This window comes from Indicator indicator, chromosome 8 (genome assembly GCF_027791375.1).
Source record: "Indicator indicator isolate 239-I01 chromosome 8, UM_Iind_1.1, whole genome shotgun sequence".
In the NCBI taxonomy this organism is placed as follows: Eukaryota; Metazoa; Chordata; class Aves; order Piciformes; family Indicatoridae; genus Indicator; species Indicator indicator.
In genome coordinates this window covers 21,852,793-21,875,356 of record NC_072017.1, presented here as the reverse complement: position 1 = coordinate 21,875,356, position 22,564 = coordinate 21,852,793, and the positions used below count along the sequence as shown (strand labels likewise).

Sequence of the window (22,564 nt, the reverse complement as noted above, 5' to 3'; positions counted from 1 at the left end):
CTTGTTTTGTTATATTCAGCTATGCCTTTTCATTTCTAGTAGAACAGAAAATCAATGCCATAAGAAAGGCTTGTTATTTAGAATAAAGTAACTAGAAATTGCAGACAATTGGAATGTTTCCAGTACAAAATAATCCATCTTCTTTGTTCCCTGTGGCTTCTCTCCCTTCTCTTCTATGGCCATCCAAAAAATACACAGCTGCCTCTCAACTTTCTTGAAAATGCTGATGACCCTCCCCTTCCTAGTAAACTACCTCCTTGTTTGTGCTAGTGTAGGAGGGCACTACTCATCCTTTTTCTCTGCAGATGCTAACAGCAATGATGGTCATCTCTTGGATATATTTTGTCACATGACAAAGCATTTTAAAAATGCTAAAAGGTGGAATAAAATCTCATCTATGTCAGAAGCAGGGAAATGCAAAATAAATTATATGCTCATAGGTTTACAGGAGGATTAGAATCCATTGCTCTTAACTATGTCTTCAGAATCTGCTGCTAAGTGGTTAGTGGTCTAGTACTTTCTATAACTGTAATTATTAATTAGAAAGTCCAAAAATATTTTGAGACTATATTCCTCACTGCATTTGGTACCATTATACTCAAAGAATAATCTCATTTTTAATACGTTTTTACAAATGGTCATGAGTTCTTGGGTGACAGGTTAGACTTTGATGATCCTTGAGGTCTTTTCCAACCTTATTGATTCTGTGATTCTGTGAAATCTCTGTTTAAAAATTCTTGGTGAAAGACTCCTTTCTCCTTAAATCTCACCCCTTCTCTGTATGTTCTATTACCACTGGTTTCTTCAGGAACCAGTTGCTGTGTCTAGTCTTGCAAATGAAAATTAATGGATGGGCTCCAGTTAAATAGTCAGAAATAGTGATAGGGGAAGATTCATTACAACCCTAACTGCAGGGCACTGCTTGGCACAAATCTGTTCTTATTGCTTCATCAATTACAGGAAGTTGCAAGAAGTCATAAAATTGAACTTCTGCTGAGTGTTTCAAACAGGTAGGAGTAATATTTCTGCAGGTCTGTCAACACATTTATATTTGTCCAAAACACATTAGGTTGCTTCTAAATATCAGCTTAATGATCTAAACTGGCAAAACTGCTAATGTATTAGAGCATATGAAGTGCTCTTGAGGAAGTCAGTAAATTGTGCTTAAATGCCTTCTCTGAGTATGAAGCAGAATGTCCTGCAGGGCATAAATTAATTCACATTAATTTTCAAGTCAAGGCAGCACTTCTCAATTCTGTCTTTTCCCTTAATGGAGCAGTTCCTGAAGACAGAGATTTTGGGTTGCTCTGAATCATTTATCTTTTCAATTTATATGTAGTAAATACATAACTACAAAACAGAGAGTTTGATAGAAGTTACTTAATCTTTTATAATACCTAATAATCAGCATGTATAGTGCAACATTTCAGCTTAGACAGCACAAAGTCTAGTGTCTTTCAAACAACTCCGTCTGCTGACACTCCATAGGCAGGCTTCAGGAGATGCTTCCTCAGCTTCCTAGCTGAGGAAAAACAAATTAGTTGCAATGTGACGTGAAAAATGAGACACCATCTCAGAAGGGGAAAAATTGCAAAGAAGTAAATATATTTTATTTCTTCCTCCCTATTTTGTAGCCAATAGATTCAGTACTAATGCTTCCTTGAATATAAGTTGTTATAGAGAAATGTCCGTGAGGAGTTGTATTACTGAACAATTACTATATGAAATTGCAGGGAGAAAGTGTTGCTAGCACATCATAAAAGTAACACCATGACTGTAATGACTATTAAGACAAAGCCATCCTCAGAGTTCTCATATATATATATGTTGTTTGACAGTAGGTATCCCGGGAAAGTAAATCTTTAAATTATCACCAGCTAGTGAATGCCATCCTAAGGAGCATTTCTGCTGGTGCATATTCATTCAATGAAAAGCTTTAAAATAAAATGGTGTGGGTGTTGTCAAAGTTGAAGAGACGTCAGATTCAATAGAACTAAATTCAGATCATAGATTTTAAAGGCAAGTTCATGGTTTTGGTGTTGGGTTTTTTTTTGTTTGTTGCTTTTTTGGTTTCTGGTTGGTTGGTTGGTTAGTTGTTTTGGGTTTCGGGTTTTGTTTGTTTGTTTTTGGTTTGGTTTGGTTTGTACATCCAGTACTAGTAAGATGGAGTAATATTTTAAGATGCATATTAAGCTTAACTTAAACACACTGACTTGAATATGTTACACTACCTCACTCATTTTCTGTAAAAGCAGTGTTCATTTGGCCTTCATCTACATTTTCAGGGGAAAAATTATGGGCTGTGATAGTGTGAGACAGCCCTCTGAAAGAAGTAGCTGTGATAATCTCATCTTTCCTGGACAAAGTGACAAGCCAACATGTTTAAATACATGGAGAAAATACAGCTGTCTTGTTTTCACACTCCTGTGTAAAAAAAAAAAAAAAAAAAAAAAAAAAAAAAAAACAAACTTATTAAATGGAAATTCACACTTTCTTAGTGCAACTGTCAAAGAAAATGCTGTTGATGAAGGTATAATAAGCTTTTCCTACTATGCAGCTCATAATCTCTGTTACATCTGTGTGATTAGGCATTGTATAAAGATTAGGTCATCTGATGGTCTATGAAATATTCTGGTAAAAGCATATTATTTAGATAAAATTTGATGCAATTAAATTTATTGAACGTATTTTTACCTTCTATTTCTACTCTAATGTGTCTCCTATTTATGTTTTTCGATTAGAAGACAACAATGGATGGTCACTGCAATTTGACAAACATTATACAAAGGACAAATACAATGCACTGAAATCTCTGTATGTGTTTAGGACAAAGACACCTGAGTGTTGTAAGTAATTATAGATATTATTTATGTGGTTATTATGGATGATTCCTTGAAAGAAATGCACAGCAAAGTTCTTTTGAGAAATAAGCACTGTATTTCTAGTAAAACAGAATTAATGTCTTAGATGATCAAATGCACCAAAGTAAATTTCAGTTCCACTAAGAGTGATTCATTTTCTGTAAGAGAAGCATCAAATATATGCCAGTTAGGATGGCAATATAAATCTTTATCTGAATATATTAATAATGTTTGAAAGACTCTGACATATACATCTCTCGGAGTAAAAGGAAGGGAGCATTCTTCCACAAGGAAACAAAGACTTCCTGAGCCATTTTCATCCTGTTTTCACCTGGACAAAATCTTAAAAAAGAGCCACAGATAATCTGTGCCAAATACCTGTAATTCAAACCTAAATCTCAACAGCTTTTACAAGCTCTTTCAAAGATGTCAGGAGGTAACATAAGTTTCTGTGTCCCATTATATTTATCGCTAGAGCCTTCCTAGGTCTAAATCAATTACACAAAAATGTTTGCCTTAATTCTGTTTAACACATCCTAATACATCTGTCTTTATGCTCACCATTCGTTCTTCTTTTCTCCACATCCCATCACACTATCCATCTCACCTTCTGCCTCAACCATGTTTTGTTCTCCTGCAGTGGCTGGTGCTGTGCCAGCAGAGTGTACCTGCCAAAGGCTGGAGATCTTCTGTGATGCTGCCAAGCTACATGCTGTCCCATCAGTCTCTTCGAACATAACCATAATGTAAGTAAGGCAGTGTGCTGGTTTGGGGCCAGACAGATCATCTCTTGCCCCGAAAGGGACAAAAGAATGAGACTCACACAAACAGATTGGAGAGTGATGGAAAGTTTAAATGGAAAAGCAATTGGTGAAGCTACAGAGAACTACAAACTACAAAGCATAGTGGCAAAGAGTATCCCAAAACGTACAGAGCCCGTTACATAATTCCCAGAGCTTCCCAATCCTTCCCTTCTTGCTACCTGAGGGTAAACCCAAACCCCCCAGGGCTCTTTCTTCCCCCTCCCGCTGCTAGGCAAGTCTCAGGCTGGCCAGGTCTGAGACTGCCCCCCCTCCATTCTCCTCCTGGCATTAGGCCTAGACAGGCCTAAGAGGCCTTGAGGATACTCCCCCGGCATTACCCGATAAGAGAGGACATCTCCCGTGGGAGCAGAGAGGGAAGAAAGAGGAAGAGAATGACTTTGCAGATGGCCTTATAGGGTGCAGGACTTATGGGTAGAAATATGTCGTTTCCTGTGTCCACCCCTGTGGGTGGGCACCCAGGACACCAGAGGTGTATCTCATGTAGCAGTGGCAGGGGGCACCCAGCCTAATCTGCCACAGGCAGAAAAGTGGTCTCTTGCTCTGTTTAGGTTTGACTATCAGTCTTACAACCTTTACACAACTACAGCCTTATGTCTATGACTGGTTGGCTCAGCTGGTGCAGTGTCTCTCTGTTAACAAGTCCTTCAATGTTTTAAGTACACCTTTTCCTAACACAAAAGGAGAGAAAATGAACTAAAAATATCTGTGTGATCGTCTAATATGTGTAACAGTGATTTCAGCAAGCAACAAATTCAGGAAATCTAAAGAAGACTTCAGAACAAATATTGCCTTTGAAGACACAAGGTTTAGAAACTTTTTATTATTTATGATACTAACAATATTCCTGATCTATATTCCTGCCAATAAGGTAAATAATCTTGAACTCAGTTGAACTACCTTCTTAACCACATCTTTTTAATTCTTGTTTATTGTCTCTGAATGTGCTCTTATTTAAAACTATTTAATCTGGTCTGGGTCACCATACAAACAGGTTTTTGGAAGCTAGACTTTTTTGAAGAGATCAGGGAATGGTTGCAGTTGCTCTTAATTTGCACACCACTGTTTGAGAGGCTGCATGGTGAGCAGAGATTAGCATTACATGTCCTTACCTGAGGATCCTCCCTGTGGAGTAGGGTTATGGATCTTTGCTACATAGCAATTTATGATGCATGAAGTTTAGGTTCTCCTTGTTGGGTCCATGTTCAAATACTACACTACTTCATAATGAAGACTAATGCACAATATCAAATATATACTTAAACTGGCTGTTGGCTCAGAGTCAACAAAGACTTTTAGAAATAGCAGTGAGTCAGTTCAGCTGGCTTTTGGGCTACACTCTCTTCTAATCCAGCCGTGCCCTGACTGATTTTCATTCCTGATGGGACATTTTAATTGGTGCCCAGTGGAAACAGGAACCCACACACTGGGAAATAAGATGCATAGGCATTTGAGGTTTGAAATAAATCTGTGATATAGTTCATATCCAAATCTTTTTAACTCTTAATTATTATTTTATCAGTTGTGCTGGGTACATGGAAGAACATTGGGGGGGGGGGGGGGTGAGGATAAAGTATTTGGCTTACTGCTTAAGTAGATCTAAATATTCAGACAAGGAGAGGTAGCATATTGAGATGGTTTCATGGTGCTTTTGTTACTTAGCGGTGTGAAAACCACTCTTAATAAATAACACAAGTGTCAGCACTGTAGAAAGCTGGGAGAGTAATTTTACTATGTGTATTCATTCCTACAGGTCTCTTCAGAGGAATCTGCTAAGGAAACTTTCTGCTGATGTTTTCAAGAAATACCATGACCTTAAAAATCTGTAAGGGAATTCTTTGACTTAAAATATATATTTAGTGCCTTAAATATTCATCATCTCACACAGAGACACATACAGGGCTTAGCATCTAAATAAAAACCCTCAGATGATACTCAAAATTCTGCTTTGTCTCATCAGTCCCTCATCTAATTATGTAACCTATTTGGTTCAAACAGCTTGATTTAACATCTCTCTTTTTGCAAAACCATTTCTGCACTTTTTTTTTTATATTGACTGTTTTATGCCAGAAAAATGCTAAATGTTCATTGTGTCTGAAGGAAGCTACATTTATAATGAGCAGTAATAAGCTAAAATAAATTAAAGCAAATCAATCAATTTATTCTCAAACAAAAGTTTGGAAACTTAGACTTCCCGTTGTCATGGAAAGCTCACTGACATGACACTTGGGTTTACTCTTAATTATGTCTTGTACTAATTTGTAATGTCCCAACCAGCCAAACTATATGGCAACACAACGTTGTGTTATGTTTTAGGATATGTAATACATATGTTGGTCAAAAATCATAGCCTTTAAAAACTTTGATTTGTATGGAATTAGTGAAACAAATAAACGCAGAAATATGAAGCAGATCTCCTATGTCAACAGCTCAAGACGCTTATTCCTAGAAAACTTTCCTGAGTGTAACTTTTATGGAAGCTGTGCTGTATTGCAGCACCATCTTGTGCTCACAACGTTAAGTGCCGCTATGACCTTAAATCTCGACAGGCACGTTTCCACTGAAATACAGAGGTATCTCTCTGTACAAAACCTTTCTTTCTAATAACAGCTTTATGCCTTTGTGATCGATAAGGGTACATTTCATACAATCATAGAATTGTAGAATGGCTTAGGTTGAAAGGAACCTTAGAGATCATCTATGCCAGCTTCCCTGCCATAGGCAGGGATGTTCCGAAATCTCTTGAGCAGTGTTTGAAACATAGCCATTTTATAAAAGTCAATGTCAAAGTTCTTATTGCTTTTTAATAGAACTCATCTGGATGCTTTATTAATTGTAATTTAATTAAAATTATTCATACCTAACTATTGTTTAGAAAATAACACTGTAGTCCTTTGAAGTTATTTGAAAGTGATTTAATGTTTGCAGTTGATAATATTTTTGAACTCATTTTATCGAAGCAGATGAAGACAGACAGAATGAGAAACTGTTATTCCTTAGTTTACAGAAGTTTAATAAGACTCATTTTACATTTTTATTGCATTCTCTTTAAAATGCAGCATTTTGAAAATTTTCTGATACTATAAACAGAAAATTTAAATCTGTATTTTCATTCAAAATTTGCTGTGCAAAATTTTGCTTTGGAGCTATAGCTGTGAAATGGTTATTGTCAAATTTAAGGTGTAACAAGTCTGACAGCTTCTTTTCAAGTATTTCACATACATTCAGGTTACTGGATAGAATTTAACTGATTATTGCTTTCACTTTCTGTGCTTAGAGAATTAATTGTTGTGTTTTAATCTTTTTAGGCATCTTCAAAATAATAAAATCAGAGCAGTATCTGAACGTGCTTTCAAAGGTTTATATAAATTGACAAAACTGTAAGTATTTATTTTCAAATACTGAACCAAAAAGCAGTGGGAAGATCTCTGACAGTCATAATGGACTTCTCTTTTTTATTTAATTCAGTGTTAGAAAGTTACAAAATGATCCAAACCTTTAATTCAGTGATTGAATTGAGAAAGCAAATAAAAATTAAGAGCTATCTGTACAAGTTTATGTGACAGTACAACAATTTTAGCATTCACATAGGCTCTATAGCTCACTCCTATTCCCCACATCCTCATTATAGAAGAAGGTATGGTAGTTACCCTGCAGAAAGTCAGAGAGAGTGAACAAAGAGTAAAACAGAAGCAAGAACTTGTGATGGATAAAAATTCTTTAACATTTTATGTTGGTTTGCAGAGGCAAACGAAAATGGTCAGTATCAGTAATGAAAATAACACTTTTTTCTTTATTTTACAGCAGCTTTTTGAAAGGTTCTTCTAACTTTTAACGAAAATGCTCAGTGAAAGAGATGACAGATAAATTGCATTGTTTGGTACATTTTTCTGTTTCTGTAATGTTTTTAAAAGGAAAACTTTTAAATGTTGTACCTCTTATTTTTCCATCAAATGAGTATGGCTGATTATCTGTTATTACAGCTGCTGTTATTGCCTTCTCAGACCATTTATAGTATCCCTCCCTGTTCATTTCTCAGCCTTTTTTTTTCCATGATTATGGTATCTACATTTATTATTAACATCCTTTGCGAAGACTGAATGAAATCCTGGGAACATTCATGGAACAAATTGCTCCACAGAAGGAAACTGGGAAAGCCCTAAAACATGACACAGTAAAAATATTTAGCTTATTTCTTATTGATGAGATAAAATGTTCAACATAATTGTTTTGAAAGTCCTCACTAGAGAGAGTCCTATCTTGCTCTCAAAGGTGGTTATGAAAATTACCATAATCAAGAAACATAATTATGAAAATGTCTAGCAGTATTTTGATATGCTATCAAGGAAAAAAAAAAGTCTTAAAATTCATTTTCATTCATCTGATGCTGATTAATCATTCTACTCATTTATCTTTGCTTGGTCTTGTTTTAGATACCTGAGTAACAACAGGATAACCAGTTTGAAGCCTGGTGTCTTTGAAGATCTCCACAGACTTGAGTGGCTGTATGTTGGTTTTGCAGTTGTATCTTTATTTTATCAAGGGACAATTAAAGCATAAGAAAGAAATATTTAGACAGATTCCATTTTTGTGCACAGCAATATGTCATACTGCCACACCATAAGGTAAAAATCCAGCTGATTTTGGTGACAGCAGAAATTAGTTCTTGGGCCTTAATGGCTCCAATGACTGATGACCTTTACAAAAATAAATAACATTTATTAGTAATTGCTTGTTACAAATACATACATGAAATAACTCAATTACTATGAACCAAAAAGATAATTTTTGAGGCAGATCTTTCCCTGTAAATAGTGTGTGAAATGTCCCAGACAAAATGACTGTCATAATCTGAAATATTACTGTCTTTCAGATTAAAATTAAATACTATTTTGACTTCATAGAGTTATTAAAAATAAGGAAATAATAACATGTCTAAAATTTTTCTTTGTGTTTGGAACTGTTATATTGCCGTGGAACACTGTTATGTGGTGCAGCTTTGTTTCACAGATAATCCATTCAAAATTCCATTTAAAAACTCACAGGAAAACATTTTTTTTTTCTAAATTGAAAGTAATTACTTTCTCTGAGACTAATTTTTTTAATTAAATTCTTCTCAGAGGAAATTAATTCAGTGACTACTCTGATCTGCTAAAGAGTACTGCATTAATTGTTAAAGTAGTTTGAATGGACATTTGAAGAAATCCACTTCAAAATATGTTACTTTTTATCATCTGTTCAATTTAGGACTGTGGTCAATCATCAATCTGATACATTCTTTGCTGTAATTTATAGGATAATTGAAAATAATAGAATAAATCGGATCTCTCCATTAACATTTTATGGACTCAAATCACTTATTCTTCTGTAAGTATGGAATAAGAGCCAAAAGTGTTATTTAAAATAACAGAACAAAAAGGGCAGATACATATAAACCTCTTTATATAACAACTGTGCTTGCTTACTCTGGTATGTTGGCAGCTTTTTCTTATTGTCAGGCAAAATGTGCTGGAGTAGGAGGATTTTGATACCTAGCTGACACATAGTCTCTAGAAAAATACAGGGAGATCAGTGGGGAAAAAATGGTAAAAAGACAATGTCTCTGAGAGGGCAGAGAGGTAGCAGCTGCAGCAATGGGTGCCAGTCGACCTCCAGAGCCACCATGCAGTAGGCAGGGGGCCCATAGCTCCCAGCCCCTGGCAGTAGCCTGGCTGACTTTCCGAGTCCCTGTTCATAACCTGCCACTGCCCTTTCCAGCCCCAATGACAAGGGACCTTCTTCTCCTGCAGCCTGAAGGGAAAGCTCTCTCCAGTATCACCCTTCCTCTCTCACCCACAGAAGTTACATGTCATGACTGAATACTCAATATATTTGTGTTGACTTGCTATGTTTTATTTAAACAGCAGTGATCATCTTTCCTTTATCTGGTAGCTAAAAAGTTAAGGAAAAATACTTCTCTGCAGAATGCCACAGGGACAATACATTCAAGTTTAAGAAAATAATACTACCAAGAGTACAAGCAAAAAGAGATGTGATTATTTTTTTTTCTATAATGTAATTTTTGGCAAATATAGACAGTTATACTATTTCTATCTTTTTCAGAGAGATGATGAATAACTCTCTTGCTCGTTTGCCTGATAAACCTCTGTGCCAATATATGCCAAGACTCAGCTGGCTGTAAGTCAACTTATTTCACTAGAAAAATATTATTTTGTTGCCTATGTTTAGCACTTTCATGTGTCTTTTTCTAATAAGGTGCTGGATCATACAAAGTGCCTGCTGGGTCACTGCAGGGTTGATGACCTGAAGTCATTAATTAATTGTGAAGAAATATTACATGTCTGCTTCCCACTTTCTCTGTAGTCATGAAGACCTGGTAGTATTTTTCATTAATTGCCTTACAACAACTACCTGAATTTCTTCTCAGTGATTGATGTTTTGTTTTTATCCCCTAGAGACCTTGAAGGGAACCATATCCATTATATAAGGAATGTCACTTTCATCTCCTGCAACACTCTAACTGTACTGTAAGTAATAGGATGTACTAGCTAGCCAGAGTGAGATATGCTTGTGCTGAGCAGTCAAGTGACTAATTACAGCTAATATAAAAGTTTCTTGAGTATCATGGTTATTTAGATGTCAAGGGGATTATATTTAAGTGCTTGGGTTTAAATGAGCACCATACAGGATAACCACTGTTTACATTTACAGCAAAGTTCAGCATTGATATATGCAAGTAAACTTCACTGGAGCAATTTTGATTGATATTAAGATTTAGAAATTTTCATTGTAAGATTTTACTTGGAAAAGGAGGGGGGGGAATCTCGTAATAAAAAATAGTAGACATAAAAAATATATAGCAGCTTCATTTTAAAGACTTTAATTGGCTGGGGGATTGGCTGTCTCATCAATTTTAGAATTTTCTGCAAAGCTTGTGAGTGATGATGTAATCATGTTCAGAAAATCCATTCCACTTTTAGATAGATCAGGAAGGTCCACAGTACCTGCACTTTCAATTTTATCTCTTGTGCACTACCCATATTCTTGACTTTCTCTTTGTTTTTAAAATCTGAGTTGCTTATTTAAGGAGCAAACTCAGTGGCAACTGAAATACAGGTGAAGTTGCACAGCTGTGTGCCTGTGTCTGAATTGTGGTTAGGTTCCAAGGCTTCCAGCCCACTTAATCTTTCTCCTGCCCTCAGTCAGTTTATACCAGCCTCCTATGGGTATAGATCTATATGCACAAAAACATGTGTGCATATGAAACATATGAAAAGTTATGAGTAAAACAGTGAGCTTCTAGATCCAATTATCTTGTTAATCAATTGGGTGAACATTTGAAGATGTAGAGAAGAGAGAATTTTAAAAGTTTATAAAAATTTTTCTCCAAAATCAAGTAGCTGTCAGGAAGCAGCAACATAAGTTTGTTCTATTCTTTCAGGGTGATGAGACGAAATAAAATCAGCTCTTTAAATGAAAACAGTTTTTCTTCTCTTCAGATGTTAGATGAATTGTGAGTAGTTTTCTTCTCAATTCTCAACATTTTATAATTTATATTGTAAATAAATATCATTTATCATAAATTCTATTTCATATGACATGCTCTGGAGATAGCACTTATCCTCAGGGTGTTTTATATATATTTTGCAGGTAAGAAATAATCAGGGTTTTTTCTTACAAGATCGTTAAGTACTTTGATAATATAAATAAAATAGATTAATCTTACATCACCTCCAATCCAGGGGTGTGAGTGCTTTCAATGTCTTTTAGACCAATTGGCCAGTTTCAGTCGGACTGAGACCTTTGCTCTACAGTAAACTGTCATTAGGATTGTTTATATTTTTGTGTGCAAAGTTGATAGAACTAATAGAAAAATGTGCTAGTTTGTCCATGTGAAAAAATCACCTACAACCCGAGTTAAGGGTATTTTACTGCCTTTTCTAAATGTGAATAGAATTATAGAATTATAGTAGAATTATATATTATTATAGAATTAAGTAGAATTATATATCTACGGGCACATCTGAACTAACTGGACAAAGAGAGATCTGATGTATCTAGCTTCCCACCTTGTTTTAACAGCATTCTTTTACAGCCAGGGTTTCTGATAACCTGTATAATAAACGATATCCAATAAAACTGTGTGTCTTGAAATTGAAAAACTGATGTAAAAATACTAAGCCAACAAAGGACTTACTTTTATCCTACCTGTGGCTATTTCTGCAGAGATTTGGCTAGCAACAAGATTGAATCACTTCCTCCATATATATTTAAGGATCTAAAGGAGCTTTCACAACTGTAAGAATTCTTATATTATTATATAAATATTATATATAATATTATTATATGTTATTATAAATTATGTAATATATTATTATAAAATATTATATTATTATAATTATTTTATACTTATTATATTATTATAAATTATATAATATAGTATTATTATAAATTACTATATAAAACTGTATATTGTTCATTTGGTATGATACTTGTAGTCATGAATGCTGGGAATTAAAAAGCACCATTGTTTGTGTACATTATTTAAGCTCTGCTTTAAGAATACTTATCCCAAAAGTAATTCTATATAATATTTTGCCTGGAAAGGTTTTGTAAAAGTTGTGTATTTTTATGTCCCAAAATACAGTAAGTTCTAATCCTACTTTTTTTCTAGATCTTGTCAGTATGTACAAATTGAGCTATACTAGCTAGATCATGAGAAATTGATAACTTGAGAGGAACATTCAGTGTTTAGCCCTAAAAATAGATCATGAACATATATGTGCATCATATAGATACCTTGCTTGCAACTATTTTTCTCCTGTGAAATATTAAAAAAAAAAAAAAAAAAACAAACCCACAGAAAGACACTCTCATTCTTCCCATGGTGCATACATAGGAAATTCTCAAATGTTGCTGCTGGAAAGTCCCAGTCGTTCTCACACAATCTGAAAGAGTCACTAGTCACAAAATTGAAGACCTCTCTGGAGAAGAAGAGGTTGTGTATAGAATAAGCAGGAGGGGAGTGGGTGTTGTGCTTTTTCAGCATCCCTTGGATCCATCATACAGCCATGGGGCAGCTGTGGGTAGCTGCATTTACCAAGTCTGCACATTTAGTTACAATTCCAAAATGAAAACATAATGAAAAGCTATAGGGAGGGGGGAAAAAAAAAAAGGAATGTACCTAGAAGCATTCTTGCACCGAGTGTTAACATCTATTTTTACATTTCACTGCCTCTGTGTCTACTGTAGCAACTAGCAAAATCAGATGTAATATATTTCTAAATGTGTGTAGCTCAGCTTCTTTTACTTGAAAGAAAGGTCTTGAAAAATTTAATAACTAAATATTTCTATTGCCAAAAGCTTTAAGCATTAGGCTGGAGAAGCAGTTGTGTGTGCATGAAGCCTGTGAAGTATCCAGTTACACTTTCCAGTGGCTTAGCAAGCTGAATAGCATTAAATGAATGTTACTATTTGCAGCTGTAGCTGCCAAATGTACAAGTCCTTGGTACAGGACTAGAAAAGCAAACAGGTTAGGTAGTTTGACTTTATTTTTAGAACAATCTGTAAGGAAGATGTACAAAGTTACTTATATCCATACTATATTTACAGGAACCTTTCTCACAACCCCATCAAGAAAATACAAATAGATGAGTTTGATTTTCTAAATAAACTCAAATCCCTGTAAGTACCAAGATGTCATATCTTATCTATATTTTCATTGTGATTATGCATAACTCCTTCAGGAGAATATGATCCAGAATATGTTTTTGTAAGAAACTGCCCTTGAAATATGTTGATATCTTCAGCAATTTGAGCCTTACTAGCAATGTTCAAATTTCCTTCCTGAAAATATCCATTTCAGGATATTTTCCATTTTCTAATGGAAAATATCCATTAGAATTTTTTTCCAACAAAAAGAGATCATAACTTCAGTTTAGAAAAGCACATTGTCTTTTCTGCTATTATAGAAAAAGTTAATGCAACTTTCATCTGACTTTGGACAATTTGTTCATTGGGCTTAAGGGTCATGCAAGGACCAGCTGGGGCTATTAACACCATGGACAAGTATCTTTACTACAGACAGGTAAAGACAGGAATAATAAAGGAATTTAGTATATGTACAAGTTTGGGGACTTATTTACATTCTTACAGAATCTATGGCTAACACCATGAAAAGGACAATATAAACCCAAGTAGGTTTCAGCTGTCATGTCATGGAGAGTTGGGAGTTCTACAAATCTTTTTGAAACATTTAGGGGGAGTTTTTGTGGGTGAACTAGCACAGCAGCTCAAATTCAAATTCTGCAAGCAAAACTCCTAAAACTGTGTGATAGTGCAGTGACAATCTTGCAAATCTGTAATTATCCTGCAATATATTTAAGTACATCTTCACAGTCTACTGCACATCTGCAATAACCAGCTTGGTCAAGCACAGCGTTGGTCCTTGTCAAAATCATAGAATCATAGAATGCTTTCAGCTGGAAGGTACTGTTACAGATCTAGTCCAGACTCCCTGCAGTGAGCAGGGACATCCTTAATCAAAGCAAGAGCCCCATCCAACCTGGCCTTAAATGTTTTCAATGATGAGGCACCTATTACCTCTCTGAGCAACCTGTTACAGTGTTTCACCACCTTCATTGTAAAAAATTTCCTTCCTCTTTTAATTTGAAACCACTAAACCTTGTCCTATTGCAGCAAGCCCTACTATAAATGGTTGTGGAGATCCAAAAAAAGACATTTCCTTGGATAGGAGCAAAATAGGAGTTTGATTTGACCCCTGAACCGTAGACAATAGTTCATATGCTTCGTCACAGTGATTTGGAATCCTGTGGCCAAATTCAGATACATTTGGTAAATGTCTAATGACCTGCAAATGTCAAATCTCTAAGTTTCATGAAAATAAGAAGCTGAGCACAGAAAGGAATAATTACGTCCCTAACAGTCAGGCTACAGCATATGCTTTATCCATTATTTAACACCAAAGAACTCATGCAATTCTGTGACCATGACCTTGCATGATTAAAGTTACAGTTGTTAGATCTTGAGATACACCTATAAGAAACTGTATAGCTCAGCAGTTTGTAGAATCATAGAATGGATTGGGTTGGAAGCAACCTTAAAAATCATCTAGTTCCAAGCCCCCTGTTGTGGGCAGAGACACCTCCCACTAGAACAGGTTGCTTGAGGCTCCGTCCAGCCAGGCCTTGAACATGAGATCATGAGAGTGGAGTAGAAGGGGAGAACCACCTTCCTAGACCTGCTGGTCAACATCAGTTGCTCAGAATACCAGTTTCCTCTTTCTTAGTTAGAAATAGTAAGAATAGTTGGGGAAAGCACACCCCAAGATTCACTGCAGTGCTCAAATAAAACTAACGCACTTACATATGAGGAGCTTTTCTCATCTCCTGGCAAAACTGCCCATCAGCCCACAGTAACTAACCAGCACAACTAGTACTTTTCCTCACTTTTGCTGAAATACTCTCAGAACTCACACAAATAATGTCCAAATATGGCTTTGGACAAGGAGAACCAAAGATGCCTGACCAATTGCATGTCTAAACAGTGAATGGCACATACTGAAAGAACGCAGAAATCTGAGTTCTAAAATAAGAACTTACGTACTTACGTTTCAGTAATCTAGCATTGCAGGTGAAATAGTGTCACTTTCAATATGTTTAAATAAAGAAAGAAATAAATCCCATCTATGTGTCACAAGAAAGTCAGCGTTTTCCCTTACATGGCCGTGTTCTATGTCCCAGCTTCCTGTTGCTCTTAACACAATAAAGACTTTATTCCTGCAGTGGTTTATTTGTCTAGTAAAGCACTCCCCAGTATAAAAGACAGAAGTAATATTTTACATGTAATATACTATTGGAACAAGTTATTCTTTTCCCAGAGATGATTAAAGAACATCAGTAGAACAGTACTTTGGAAGGGCAACAACAATGGGAGATTGTGCTGCTGAGAGCACCAAAAAAACACTTATTCATGATTTTGGAGGAATATCAAGTTTATTCGAATTAGCTGCTACTTATTTTGTTCCACTTCAGCTTTTATGCAGCCTTTCTGTTCAAGTTTCAAAGACATGTCAGATTATATGTAATTAAAGTTCATCCCTAGTTTCTTACAATGATAGAAATACAATTATATGCTCATAAAGTTTGTTCTTTTACTACTGAGTTTCTACAGCCTTTTACTGAAAGTAAAATATTGTTTACAGCAGCTTGGAGGGCATTGAAATTGCAAATATCCAGAGAAGAATGTTCAGACCCTTGAGAAATCTTTCCCACATGTAAGTAGATTACTCCAGTTTCTTTTCCTCGGTCTGAATTTTACAGTTTACAGAATATGGCATAACTGAAAACAGTGTATGAAAGTATATGAAAAGTAGCATGGGACCAGTTGTCAAATTTCACAGGTTTTAATTTTTCTTCTTTGAGAATATGTTTTCTGAGTAGTTACTAGAAAGTTTTGATAAATAAAACTCTTACTGTTTCTCTTTCTCATAAACAGATATTTTAAGAAATTCCAGTACTGTGGATATGCCCCTCATGTGCGCAGCTGTAAGCCCAATACTGACGGGATTTCATCCCTTGAGAATCTTTTAGCTAGCATCATACAGAGAGTGTTTGTCTGGGTTGTATCTGCGATCACCTGCTTTGGAAATATTTTTGTTATCTGCATGAGACCTTACATCAGATCAGAGAACAAGCTCCACGCCATCTCAATAATGTCACTCTGCTGTGAGTACTCCACGACTAGCAGAATATCGGTCTAGCCTGCTCATAGTGTGTGTTCTTATAATGCAGTGACATATTTCCAGTATTGGATTAACTGAACTTTCATGCTATTGCAAATGGCAATACAAAATGCTGTACCTTATGCACTAGGAGGTCTCATTAAATGCTGGTTTTGGCAGCTAATACATTCTAAAGTTTTAGCATTTGATTTTAATGTGGTGAATATTGTGTTAAATTCCCACTTTCTTCATCGAAAAGTGATAAAAATCCAAATTTTTCAAATACCTAGAAACATAAGTCTTACTGCTTGCTTTTGAGTAAATAGGAACTTGTGCATGTAAATACTATGTTCAAGAGTGTATTCTATTTTGCATATGAGCAAAAGTTTACTTATACAAATATAGAAAATTAATCCCTTTTCACTCCCCCAAAAGCAAGCCAAGTTTATGAATGATCTATTTGCCATTACAGTCACCACAGTCTTGTACCCCGTCTCAGTACAGGACAACCTATAAATATTTCACAAACACAATTAGTTGCATTTTGAAAAGTAATTGTCAACAATATATAGAATGATTGCAACATTTCTGAATACAGCACGTCAGTGATTTGGAAACATTGCTGTTTCCACGGGAACAAGCTGACTACTACACAATCTCTAGACAAAACACCTGAGAAGCCTTCAGCTCTATGTCTACAGCTCCTCTTCCCTCATTAGTTTTAAAAATCTGTGCACATCTGCTTAGAATTAGCATAAGGTGGACAAACCAAAACTAAGCTCTGAGTCTAGCAGAGACACCTTACTCAAGGCAAATTATCTTAAGCCAAACGTCAACACAAAATGGAGTAAAATCCAATAAAAAGACATTTGCGTGAATATTTTTATAAATGAAGTCATATCTTTGTCCTACTTGCAGCTTGCAAAGGAAAAGAACTGATTTCTACTGTTTTAACCATAATTCACAATAGCACTCCAACTATAATACTCATTTTATATCTCTGTACTAGCTGATTTATAAATATGTGCTCACATGTACAGACATGTTTATGTCTGTTTTCCAATACACAGCCACATAGAGATTAGGAAATTCAGATGTGTAAATACTGATATTAAGCACTCTACCCACAGGTGCTGACTGTTTGATGGGAATATATTTATTTGTGATTGGAGCTTTTGATCTTAAATATCGTGGAGAGTACAACAAGCATGCTCAGTTGTGGATGGACAGTATTCACTGTCAGTTGGTGGGATCGCTGGCTATTCTGTCTACAGAGGTATCAGTCTTACTATTGACTTACCTGACTTTGGAAAAATACATCTGCATAGTTTATCCTTTTAGATGTTTGAAGCCCCGAAAATGCAGGACAATTTCCATTTTGGTTCTTATCTGGATTATTGGGTTTGCTGTTGCTTTTATTCCACTGAGCAATAAGGAATTTTTCAGGAACTACTATGGCACCAATGGCGTCTGTTTTCCTCTTCATTCAGAACAATCAGAAAGTTCAGGAAGTCAGATTTATTCTGTTGTCATTTTCTTAGGTAAGTGGCATTTCTTCCTTGTATATGATTAGAGCTGCAAATGAACTTAACCAAACTCATATTTAGATGTTCTATTTATCATTTAAGGGCTTCTTCCAGTCTGGATATTTTACTATATTATGTAGATTCTTACATATCTTAAAATGCATGAAGGGCTGAAAAAGTAGAAAGAAATTAATGACTACTAAGTTGCTGAATGAATAGATTTTGTCAGGGAAGTGGAGCAATGATAAGACCAGAAAAGAACTACATAGATTGGATCCGATGCAGCCATTTGTCGAGTGTCAATGCATGAAATGAATACATGAACAGGGGCAAAAATTCACTGTTTAGCTGAAGGCAGACTCAGATTTTCTGGGCACTTAGTTCTATGGGACTAGCAATTTAAACTTTTTTTTTTTTTTTTACTACTTATCCTGCAAATAGACAATGTGAAATTGCCATTATGCTGTTAATTTACAACTAATTTTAACTTCTTAAACAGGTGTAAACTTGGCAGCTTTTATCATCATTGTGTTTTCCTACGGGAGTATGTTCTACAGTGTTCACCAAACAGCTATTACAGCTACTGAAATTCGGAATCACATTAAAAAAGAGATGATCCTCGCTAAACGTTTTTTCTTCATTGTATTTACTGATGCACTGTGTTGGATACCCATTTTTATTTTGAAACTCCTTTCTTTACTTCAAGTAGAAATACCAGGTATGTCCTTCCTTTTGTGAGGCTGTTTCAGCTGTGTCTCTATGAAGAGTTTGTTTCCACTACAGAAGAAAAATAATTTACTATATTGAATTATATTACTACAATGACCTTTCTTATGTACCTATATATATATGTATGCACAAAATAATTGAACTATATAGTCTTGCTACTGATTACTACTATCATCAAAGATTACTCACCTTTAAGTCAGGCAAAAAAAATACATTCAAATAATTCAGGTCTGTGTCTGTCTCGGTATAACATTTGTAAAATGTACAAAATGTATTTGAAAACCAAGGCTGAACTGCATTGGCTTGTCTTATCTTGGCTTTTGCAGGTTGTGCTGGAGATTCTGCTGACTAAATACAGCTCAGGACAATACAGTGCTTCCTATGTTGGCTTGACAATATAATTGTTACCTTAAAATAACTTTCTTTCACTAATTGGTACTTTCAGTTCAAAGTTAAGTCATATAAACTCTGCTTACCTTCTTTATGCAATAAACATATTCCCATGCAAAACCAGCCTAACCTAAAAGATTAAAAATGGCACTTTATTCTTTTCCTTCTCTTTGCAAAAAAATGTACTGGTATATGCCAGAAAAACAGCTTCTTTGTGTCAGGCTTGTAAAACTCTGTTAGAAAGGGTACTGACACTGGAATACCTGTAACAGCTTCCTTTCTTCTTCCCTCCTTTAGGTACCATAACTTCTTGGGTGGTGATTTTTATACTGCCAATAAATAGTGCTTTGAATCCTCTTCTCTATACCTTGACTACACGACCTTTCAAAGAAATGATTCATCAGGTTTGGTATAATTACAGACAAAGAAGATCCAAAAGAGGTAAAGGCAATCAGAAAACATATGGTCCATCATTCATCTGGGTAGAGATGTGGCCAATGCATGAAATCACACCAAAGGTAAAGAAGCCTGTGCTTTGTACAGACTCCTCTGAAGCTTCAGTGACTACACAGTCAACAAGATTAAATTCATGCACGTAAATACATTTTGAATCTTCACGGTGACACTGCACTGTTAGCTTGATATCTGCGGGCTTACTGCTTTACAGCAACAAGGAAAGAAGAGGGAGGTATGACACCTGGGCTCACGTGAACAAAAGCAAGTATAACTGACACAATAATTTTACCATCTCACAATGGTACCTGATGCTTTGACAACTTGTCCTACATCAGAATGAGAAGTCAATGCTTGTTTTTTTTTCTCCCAGAAGCAGTGTGGGGAAAAAAATGAACTGTCATTTGAAACATCTCACTCTGAAAGCAGAATGTTTCAAAATCCATCTATCTTGGGGAAGGGGATAAGGCTATTTTCATTAGTTGTTTGTTGGGGTTTTTTTATTGTTTCTCATTTCAACAGCTGAGATATCTTTTTTTAAGTTTCCTCATTTTTTTTTTTAATGGTCATTCCAATTCAGGCAGACAAGAACTGTGGAAATTTTAAAAAAAAAAAAAAATTCTCAATTGAGTGTGGAATTGTTCCCCTTCAGAAAAGCATCCTTGCCTGGAAAGACTGGACTGAGTATCTTAACATCCTGTTGCTGGTTTTTTCCTCACTGGGCTTAATGGGCTACATGCACAGCTCCACACTGGTGGCAGTCCTCAGCAGTCTGTCTCTCTACATGGAATAATGGGAGATGGCCAAATAGAAGGCTTAACAGGTGTAACATTTTAATTACCTTGTGCATCTGAATGCATTATGGTTAAAATAACTTAAGGTGCACAGCCAATCGGCACATTTGGGGGCATTATTTTACTTCTTACAAGGGTAAAAATCTATCATATCTGAAACCATCCTGTTGAGGCAGTTTCTTTGTGTACATTTACTGAAGAATATTTTCCATTCTGAATTATGATGACCTCCCTAGTTGTTTCAGTACCGAACTCATGGTCTGATGGCTTAAAAGCTCATGGTAGTAAAAGAAATGGTTCTTTTGCATTGATAATTTGGAGCCTTTTAAGTTAAAAATACTTCCAATGTTTGCACTTAACTTCTTAATAGTGTAAGAAGTAGAATTAAAAGTGTGACTCACACTCAACTGTTTACAGAATTTTGGATTATCTTGAAGATTGTAAAGCATCTTGTTTCCACTACTGTATGTTTTACTGAAATAAAAGATCATCCACTGAACAAGATTACTTCTTTTCTGCATTGGTTATCAACATTTTGGGTTGTGGAGTTAAATACAGCTAAATCAAATCCACATGGATTGTCTTTAATTGGTGCAATCAGAACTTAACAGAATTTGTATCCTCCAAGAATACAATGACTGTAACTACTTTTGATGTGATATGCAAGGATGTCTGTCCTTACTTCTGTTTTTTTACTTACATTAGGGACACACTCAATGTTCATCTTTGTTTCCATGAGTAACATCTTTATTGTTTTGGTAAGAAAATTACAGTTTGCCTTTTAAAAAGTAAAAATACCAGTAAAAATAAGGCTAATAAATCACAGTACAACCATGTTCTCTTGCAGGCTCCCATTGCATTTGAGCATTACTTTTTTCATATTGTTCTGGTGAAGCTACAGGAGTTTCAGTACAGCTATTTATTTCCGTTTATTACGGATATCACAGTTCAAAAGTTCTGTTAACTGTAAGTTGTAAGCTGCTTAAGGCAAAGATATAAAATAGGACCAAGTACTGAAAAAGCTCTAATGTGCTTCCCAAGAGATGGGAGAATACATTTCATGGATTCTTTTCTAACTGACGGAAGCTTTTGCTTAGTGTTCAAAATAATCCATCCTATCAGTAAACAATGCTGTTAAACTTGTAGCATGAAGAGATATATGGTCCATCATAAGGCACTTTTTTACCAAAATAAGAGTGTAGCATTGTTTGCCATGATCAAATATTGCAAAAAATTGTGTAACTTTGTAAAACCCTCCCACAATACTGCTAAAAGTAGTAAGGTTGGGGGATACAGGGCTTATCTAAAACTTGTAAATAATCCATGACTCGCCATGTTATCCCATCCTTAAGACAGAAGAAATGTGCATAGAGAAAAACTTGAGGTTACTTCTGCCAGCTTCTCTGGCATTGGTGGCAAGGGTTGCTGTTGCTCACAGCTGTTTCAAAGGGAGGGCTGGCAGTACCTCCTCGCACCACTTCCCCACCAGTAAGGAGGTCTGGAGATGCCACACATACTAACTTTGCATTCACCATATCAGAGGAAAAAAAAAATGTAGAGTATTTAATGTAGGAGATCGCTTGAGCAGAAATGGAAGCAACCTGATTCCCTAAACAAAGTAATTTTTCTCAGTGACTTACATACAACATCCATGAAGTATTTCTGAAAGCACTCCCGCTTCACGGGGGGCTGCTGAGAGAAAACCAAAACCTATGCGAGCTCCCTAAAAAGGACTATTTGAAAAAACCCATCACGTTCCAGTCTGATACGGGCAGTTCGGTGAGACCCGGAGGAGCCACCGCGGGACAGGGTCAGCCGCTGGGCTTCAGGGACTCGTACCCCTCCCTCAGCAGGTCCCGCCACGTTCTGAGGAACCGGGCGTTCTCCGAGCACTTGGTGGCGAGCTCCTCTACCTGGGCCGACACAGCCGACGTCGCCTCCAGGATCTTCGCCAGAGAGAAGGCGGCCTAGAGGAATGGCAGAGGTTGAGGGTCGCCGACGCTTGTCCGGTCCCACCCCCCGACGTCCTCGTGAGAGGGCGACCGACCGACTGACTGCCACACTTGTACTTACATCGCCAATCTGCATCTCCACCTCCTCCAGCACCGCCCGCGTGTTGCCGGCCGGCAGATCCGGCGGTCGGGACCGCTCGCTTCCGTCGCGGACCCTCTGGGTCCCAGCGGCGGGAACTTCGTCTGGCACCGCCGTAGCCATCTCCCGCTCTGCGCTGCGACACCACCCGGCCCGC

General features: G+C 36.3%; 2 protein-coding genes across 2 annotated transcripts in view; one reads left to right on the top strand and one right to left on the bottom strand.

Annotated features, from left to right (window-relative positions):
- RXFP1 (relaxin family peptide receptor 1) overlaps positions 1 to 19,668 on the top strand; it is a 34,207-nt gene extending 14,539 nt beyond the window's left edge. Inside the window, exons 3-18 of the mRNA XM_054382943.1 lie at positions 2,742 to 2,846; positions 3,502 to 3,607; positions 5,436 to 5,507; positions 6,991 to 7,062; positions 8,116 to 8,187; positions 8,978 to 9,049; positions 9,785 to 9,859; positions 10,138 to 10,209; positions 11,124 to 11,195; positions 11,909 to 11,980; positions 13,295 to 13,366; positions 15,906 to 15,977; positions 16,199 to 16,428; positions 17,555 to 17,965; positions 18,450 to 18,668; positions 19,367 to 19,668. Coding sequence (XP_054238918.1) covers positions 2,742 to 2,846; positions 3,502 to 3,607; positions 5,436 to 5,507; positions 6,991 to 7,062; positions 8,116 to 8,187; positions 8,978 to 9,049; positions 9,785 to 9,859; positions 10,138 to 10,209; positions 11,124 to 11,195; positions 11,909 to 11,980; positions 13,295 to 13,366; positions 15,906 to 15,977; positions 16,199 to 16,428; positions 17,555 to 17,965; positions 18,450 to 18,668; positions 19,367 to 19,668 — 2,096 coding nt within the window. The remainder of the gene's footprint in view (positions 1 to 2,741; positions 2,847 to 3,501; positions 3,608 to 5,435; positions 5,508 to 6,990; positions 7,063 to 8,115; positions 8,188 to 8,977; positions 9,050 to 9,784; positions 9,860 to 10,137; positions 10,210 to 11,123; positions 11,196 to 11,908; positions 11,981 to 13,294; positions 13,367 to 15,905; positions 15,978 to 16,198; positions 16,429 to 17,554; positions 17,966 to 18,449; positions 18,669 to 19,366) is intronic.
- Positions 19,669 to 21,754: 2,086 nt separating this feature from the next.
- On the bottom strand, positions 21,755 to 22,530 carry C8H4orf46 (chromosome 8 C4orf46 homolog). The gene is made up of 2 exons (XM_054382942.1): positions 22,390 to 22,530; positions 21,755 to 22,283 (listed from the first exon to the last, which is right to left on the bottom strand). The coding sequence occupies exons 1-2, from the start codon at positions 22,528 to 22,530 to the stop codon at positions 22,128 to 22,130; spliced, it is 297 nt and encodes a 98-aa protein (XP_054238917.1). The 3' UTR covers positions 21,755 to 22,127.
- Positions 22,531 to 22,564: the final 34 nt, after the last annotated feature.

Excerpts from the sequence above, each read along its gene's own strand:
- C8H4orf46 (XM_054382942.1), bottom strand. The coding sequence starts at position 22,530 with ATGGCTACGGCGGTGCCAGACGAAGTTCCCGCCGCTGGGACCCAGAGG. Across the intron at positions 22,284-22,389 it reads TGGAGATGCAGATTGGCGAT|GCCGCCTTCTCTCTGGCGAA; the intron begins GTAAGTACAAGT and ends CCATTCCTCTAG.